General features: G+C 35.2%; 1 protein-coding gene across 3 annotated transcripts; it reads left to right on the forward strand.

The window, feature by feature from the left end:
- Window positions 1-3,321: 3,321 nt before the first annotated feature.
- Window positions 3,322-6,669, forward strand: LOC102620283 (uncharacterized). Of its 3 annotated transcripts, none has more exons than XR_008055725.1 (4): window positions 3,322-3,463; window positions 3,772-3,973; window positions 5,942-6,084; window positions 6,162-6,669. XR_008055725.1 is itself a non-coding variant. In XM_052443452.1 (4 exons), exons 2-4 carry the CDS (start codon window positions 3,832-3,834, stop codon window positions 6,172-6,174), a joined length of 303 nt encoding a protein of 100 aa, XP_052299412.1. In that variant the 5' UTR covers window positions 3,322-3,463; window positions 3,772-3,831; the 3' UTR covers window positions 6,175-6,669. The 3 variants fall into 3 exon arrangements, 1 of the variants encoding a protein (XP_052299412.1); XM_052443452.1 differs by having other exon boundaries at window positions 3,772-3,978; XR_003065945.2 differs by having other exon boundaries at window positions 3,331-3,492; window positions 3,772-5,753.
- Window positions 6,670-7,595: the final 926 nt, after the last annotated feature.

A 7,595-nucleotide genomic window follows, 5' to 3' on the forward strand; every position in this document is an offset into this window, starting at 1 on the left:
GCTTAAGCAAGCTGAGAAATGCAATCGACGGTGAGAACGGAGGGGGAATCGACGGCGAGAGAACAGAGAGGACAGAAAAGAGAGAGAGAGCAGATGGAGAAACCCACGTCGAGAGACCCACTGCTAGAGAGAACGAGAGGACGGAGAACAAAGAGAGACCCACGGCAAGAGAAAGCGAGAGGATGAGCAGATGGAGAAACGGTGAGATAGATTTCAGTGAGAGCAGATGGAGAAATGGTGAGTCTCGCGTGAGAAGATCTGTTGCACGTGTGTCGTGGTGCGTATGTGTGTGTCACGTGAGATGGGTCCTTTTATATTGCACCCAAAACGCACCGTTCGGTGCTTATTGTGGGAAGAGTCCCATTTTCCAAAAACAAAAGATGGGCGCCAAAATTCAAGAGGCCTATCAATTAGCTACCTAAATTTGGTAGAAGGAAAACGGAGACATAGATTGGCCCACTTAGTTATACTGATTGACTGCATTGATATTTGCGATCTTAAAAGGGTTTCTGAGGTAAAATCAAAGGGGTAATTTTTAGGTACCTCTCCTGAGGTTTGGTGTATTGACACTCATAGAAAGTATTCACATAATTACAGGCAACTCTCCTGACGTTAGTATACAGTTAACTTAACTGTTAGTTGATTGATAAAAAGTCAAAAATGCCTTTGGCTACAAAAATGAGCGTAACAATTTGGAGCTAAATAGTAAACACCACACTGGAGCACTAAAAAGTCTACAATAACCATGGAAAACAAATTATTGACATTTACATAATATCACCAAAAAAAGTAAAATATTAATTGAGAAAAATCAACAAAACTGTCGCCACAAATAAAAAGGCCAATCATCCATCCCAACCCCGGATTCTTTACATCGTCTGATCGTCAGCGCCGATTATTTGATACGTTCTTCCATTCATTGCTAGAAAATGCAAACCGAATCCCCGCTAACGGCTACCCCATGGCAAGCCACAACAAATGGTTGGATGGCAGCGTTCTCTTGTCTAGTAAAAGGCTTTACAACCAAAATATAGACAAAATAAAAGAAAAACTAAAAATAACTAAAAGTAATATAATAATTAAAAAACAAAAAAGACAAAAAAGAATAGTCAGCCGGAGAAGGAAAACATCCCTCCTCTGCTGGATCTTGTCTACATTGTGGCCTCTGTCGCAATAGTATGGCGGTTGGTGTGTCTTTGTGTGCGTGCGGTGGTGGGTGGTGAGGCTTGCTTGTAGGAAGCGGCGGCAAAAGGTGGTTGGGTGTTGTGGATGATTGGTAGGCTGCAGCAATGGAAGATAAGGCCGGTGAACTGACAATGATGGTTAAAGTTTGTGAATGTTTGTAGCGGTGGGTAGGGGTTGTGAGGAGTGGTGGTTGTTAGAGCTTGTGGATGGCGGCTAAGGATTGGGACGGTGATGATGATATTAAGGGGTTGTGGGTGGCGGCTGATGAAAGGGAAAAATTAGTTTTATTTTTTTATTTTTGTAGATAATTGTCTCTTGCAAAGTTCTTGAAATGGTTGCCTTCCAGTCTGGACCCGATTATGAGTACCTAAATTTGGGTCATCAATGCAACTTTGGATTTTGTTTTGATTTTTTTTTAATTTTTTTATGAAATCACTAATTTACCCTCATATACTAACAATATACGAAATGGTATACTAACGTTAGGGGAGCTCCCTGTAATTACGTGAATACTTTCTATGAGACTGTCAATACACCAAACTTCAGGGGAGATCCCTAAAAATTACCCAAAATAAAAGTTAACTTACTGCTGAACTTGTAGCCCTCGTAACCAATTATATATTTCCTTGGTTCAAGTGTGTGTGTGTTTGCATATGTGTCTTTCTCTCTGTGTGTGTGTGTGTGTGTGTATGTGCGCATGATGGAGATGGACTTCTCCGGAAGCACAAGTGTTGTTCCTTAGGCAAGATTTGAATTGTTGCCAGCTATTTTGAGCTTATGATGTTGTAAAATACGTCACTTGGACGCGATCATAAAAGACGCGTCATCTTCCGAGCTGAAATTCCAAATGATTTTAATAAAATAAGAGATTGTCTATCATTTTGGACAGCATGTCGTCTCCTTCATTCATGCCACTGACATGCATAACCAGTATGCATGTCGTCTCCTTCATTCGTATTTTTTTCTGTTGAAAATTATTAAAAAAAAAGAATTGAAAAGTCAAATTGGAACACATCATTTGAATGGATCATAATTCTCTCATGATCAGATCTCCTCATGAGCAAAAATACATGTGAGTGATTAGTAGTTAATAAATAAAGAAAGTAAAGAAGTCAAATCATACTCATATATTATCACTTAAAGACAAATGACACAAGATCTTTAAAAGCTCATAAGTGCTCAGATCAGGAGAGGATCTTTATCTCATTTGAATTCAATTTAGAAGACATCATTTGAATTCTAATTGGAGGTGGCTGGGAACTTTGACAAGCAATTGGAAGTGGCCAAAACTATTGAAATTGTGGCTATTGAATGTTGAAAAATTGGCTTGATTTTAGGCAAAATTTTGCCTATAAAAGGAAGCTCTCATTTGAGAGCTTTGCATCCCAAAAATCCCAGAGAAATAATCCAATTGAGAGCATTCAATTGGTGGATGCAAGAGAATCATTAAGTGCTTCCAATATAGGAGAAAAATGTTTTTAAGCATGTAATTATATTGAAAGAGCAATTGGCTCTTCAATATGGGTATTACGAGTTTATTTTGTTAAGGGATATTGTTTAGAATTATGTATTTGGGGTTTGGATGAGAGAAAATTATTTCTGAAAGTGTGGTTATAATAATTTTCCACATAATGAATATTTTTCTCTGGTTGTTTTGTGACAACGGTCGTGATTTTTCTCCGAATTTAGAATTTTCTACGTAAATCTTGTGTTGTGTGATTAGTGTATTCTCCATTTAAATTTTCTTGTTAATTTATTGACAAATTGTTTGGGGTGTCTTGAAAGGAAGCTCAATTTCCTAACATTTTTCCCCACCCATATGTCTAGGTGTCTTTTACCCTTGTTTTATGTGGATTGGACTAAATTAGAATTCAACTAAAGATTCCATTGAATCAGATTAAGGGTTACAAAAAAATCCAATGTATAATTGGATCAAATTGGATTATATAGAATGATTAGATTCCTACTGATAAAGTCAAAAAAATTTATTATGATTAAAATTTAAAAATATAATACAATTTTAAAAATTTCACATAATTTCAATATCGCTGCATCATACTAAAGAATGGGCCAATAAAAAGCCCTTACGAAAATTTCTGAAGGCCCCCAAGGTCCCAACAAAAATATTAAGTTAAAAAAAATATTAAAAAAAATATGAAGCTAATGAAACTCGGAGGCTGGACAATATTTGGGCGGCAAAGCAAACTAACCACCTTACAAACAAGGGTTTCGGCTAACGGATCCTCCTCTGTGGCTCCCACTCTGGGAACGGACCAATGTATATCACGTCTACTTTCCTAATCCTAGGTTTTTTTTTTTCATTTTTTTTCCAATTAAACTTAATGTTTTTATTTCTATTTAATTTTTCTGGGGTTTTTTTATGATATATGTCGTCATTGTTATTAGTAGCATCTTCTGCTGCTTTAATGGCTCAAAATTGTTTGCTTCTGATCTGGGTATTGTTTTGAATGTTGAATTGTTAGTACCCAACTAAATAAAACTACTTGAAAACCACTCAGCTAAGCGCTGTTTTTAATCATATATGTATTACCCATAATATTCATAATTGGAAATGAAATTTGACAGTTTGGGAGTCCAATATTTGCAATATTAGCTATCCTGAGGGTTGTGTGAAGCAGCTAAGAGATGGGCAGAGGCAGCAATAACAGTGGAGGGTTACATGGAGGAAGCACAGTGTATCGACGCCTTGGATCAGCTCAACAACTCTTCTATAACCTGTCAACTTCCAGATTCTACTCTGGGTTTTATAACCCACTCCCTCTGCAAAGTTATGTAGGTTTCTTGTTATATGTATTAGGCTTTGTCCTTCTGATTTGCTGCTGTGTTATGCCAATGGATACTTGGGTAGAGTTTATAGTCTACAAGTTTCTGCTTTATGTGTTCTTCTCCTTTTAATTGGAAAAAAAAATGTGTTTGAGTTGGTCGTTTAAAATTATATTATAACATATCTTCTTTTTATTTATTGACTTACTTTATTGCTGTTGTTTTCAATTGGAAAAAAATTATTTCTCTTCGTCTTTTAGGTAAATCTATAGAACATGAGGATACAATAAGAGTTCTGTATTTATTTATTTTTGGTTAAGTCTAGGAAAAAAGTAAATTTAGGTTTATTAGCATGATGGGTAGACATTTAACATGAATCAAGTTTACATATTTTTTCTTGGTGGCATTACCAAATTCATTCATCCTTGTCAAAACACAAATTGCTTCTAATAATTCTAGTGTGAGTAACAGGAAGAAACACTAAATGAGGAAAAAAAAAGAAAGGAACAAACAAACAAACAAATTCTGTAAATGAAAATAGGCTTTAGATTATACAGTATGGTCTGGAATTGTGTCCCGAACCAGTAATTGCAAATGGGAAGGAGATATGCCCCTATGCTTGTAAGTCATACAATTGACCAGATATTTTTGAATGTAAAATGTTTCCCAATTTTCTTAACCTGTTGCATTATGTACTCTCATCTGTATCTTTTAGAGATGTTCATAATGATTTATGGCTACTTTTGGATGGTTTGCTTTTATACTTTTCCCATTATTTAATATATATTCCCACTTTACTTAAAGAAAATATTTCCCAGTTCACATAATTTCTCAATTTTTTCTTTACTTGCAATCACTGTTTGTTTGTAGTTTGTACCTCATTTTAATTTATGGATGATGATTCCACCGATGATTGCTAAAATTTTACCCAATGGGGTCAATCTTTGGTTCAGTGCTTAATGGTTGAATCTACCCACTTAAAGCTTTAGCTAATTCCTTCCCAAACACCTCCCCCCCCCCCAAAAAAAAACTTTTTGCAAGCCACAGAATTTTACCATCGATTGTTTTATTGTCATGAATAGTGTGTCAAGAGAGGCAATGATGATATGGATGACACTTCAGTTATATTGATTAATAAGAAAAGAAGGAGACACAATTTGGATGAAGATCTTACTTCTCTTCTGTCGATAATGAAGGAAGTTAAAGAAAATGATATCCTGATCGGCTTAGTGAATTACCTGATGATATTATTGTTTTTATTTTGTCGCTCTTGATGAAAAAGGCAGTCCATACCAGCATCCTATCAAGAATATGGAGATACGTGTGGACATGTCTTACTGGTTGTTTGGACTTTGAGGATCAATTATGTTTTGAGCTCACTTCAGAATTGGATTAGATTAAGGTGTGTATAGAAGAGAGTTGAACTTTACATCTGCCGTATGGAGAACCACTGAGCAATACACTTTTCTGTCACATGTGGATAGTTATTCCAACCTTAGGTCTCTTACAGCGTTGCACTTCGCAAGTGTAGATAAAACAGGAAAGATTGTCAAAAATTTATTATCCTGCTGTACTGTCCCTTTCTTTAGATGTTGTGTATTGAGAGGACTACATGCCTGAAGAGTCTTAAAGTTTCTGGTCCATTACTCAAGTTGAGGCGCTTAGGGGTTGAAGTATTTTAACAGTTTGGAGGATCTTAAAATTGATGCTGATGATCTGACATCATTTGAATTTTTTGGGAGCAACACAACCATTTCTTTTGAAATGTCCCAAGCCTTGCTGAGGTATCTTTTGATTGTGGTTTTTCCTTCTACTTCACGCATAACATTAATCAGCTCCCCTGTTTTCTCTTCCAACTGCAGACTCCTAAGTTGGAAATTTTTGGGATTCCGGTTGGTGTGTTTTATCTTTGTTTTGATAATTTTTTTATCATTCATTTTTCTTTTAATATTGCCGAACCAAATTGTTTTAGGTGCCTGAGGCTGCCCCATACAATATTCCTCAACCATATAGTGTCAAGCATTTGGATAGTGCAGTTGAGGATGATGACTGCCTTCTTTCTTGTGCTGCCTTCTTTAAAGCATCTCCTTCATTTTACAAATTTGTACTCAAAAGGTAGATTCTTTTTCTGTCTACTGTGACATTATGTAATTTCAAAAATATAAATGTTGTCTATCTCTTCTCCTGTGCAGATATTTTCAGTAGAGCCTTCATCAGGATCGGCGCGGAGTGTTAAGGATCATCCGTATGTAAGCTTTACAGATTTAAGGATCAGAGTGGTGGAATTGAACAGGTTTGAGAGGCTTATAGCGGATGTTGAGTCATTGATTTGCTTGATTGAAAATGCTAAGCTGCTAGAGAAAATAACTGTTGATACTTGTAAGCCCTATTACCTGGGAATCTTCAAAGGAATTATGTTACGGGGAAAGTGATGGGTCAATCTGCTCGATCGAGTTGGCAGCAAAATTTCCCTTCTGGGAATTTGTTATATGGTAATAACTTCAACAGTTTACCTTCTAGTACTGCCTAGAGTATAAATTAAGACGGCAGGGATATATGGAGGTTCGATTCCATAAACAACTTCAAATGGAGTGAATAATTTTGTAGAAGAATGAACAGACGTATGTATCCAATAACCCATCCAAGTATCCAACGTTTTGAGGTCTTAAATATGAGTTCTTTAATTCATTGTTTTTGTCATTGGTAGCCTTGGGCCTATGAGCCATGATATGGGCCTTCCCGGATAAGTTTTATAATTGGTAACCAGGTCGGGTTATTAGCAGGGATGAAAGCTAGGGTTATATGAAAGGCAGCAACTTAGGAGGATAAATTTAAAAGTATATCTGAGATAATATAACTAATTAATGTATATATGATATGTATAATTAAATTTAATATAATCAGTACTTGCATGGTGATTATTTAAAATAAATATACACAAGTCATAACATCATTTATTTGTTGTATGGTTGACATGGTACTTCTACGTGTCTACAAATTAACTCAAATTCGCAGACATGTATTAGATTTAACTGTAGCAAATGTTATGTATTTGGCATTGATAAATGTAAAATGAGTAGAAAAAATATTAGAAATTAGAACTTATTGAATTAGAATATTTAATAAAATAAAAAGAGACCCAAGTTTTGGGTATTGATCCTCACCGGTCAAAAGTTTTTGAAAAATAGGACATATGGGACGAAATTTTTGTGTGGTTATATGTGTGGGTTCGAATCCTAAACTTCTTATCTTTCCATAAGAGATTATTTTGACTGGACTAATTAGCACCCTGCATAAGTTGAAGTATAACGTTGCATTAACTTTTGATGGTTTCATGATTTCAATTTTTTTATAATAATAATAGTAGTAGTAGTAGAAGTCTTAAATAGAAGATTTATTATAAGGGAATCGAGACTTTATTATTCTCGGATTTGAAAATTATGCCTAAAAATGAGTGAAAGGAATATTAGAATGATCATTATTTTCATCACCATGTGTGGGAAGTAGAATATTTTAATTCTATGTATTAGTGGTGTGTGCATGATTAATTTTATAACATATGGATCGCGCGCAACCAAAATTCATCCAATTTTAAGTCATTTTCAAAAATAAATAAATAAATGAAA

This window comes from Citrus sinensis, chromosome 6 (assembly GCF_022201045.2).
Source record: "Citrus sinensis cultivar Valencia sweet orange chromosome 6, DVS_A1.0, whole genome shotgun sequence".
Classification (NCBI taxonomy): Eukaryota; Viridiplantae; Streptophyta; class Magnoliopsida; order Sapindales; family Rutaceae; genus Citrus; species Citrus sinensis.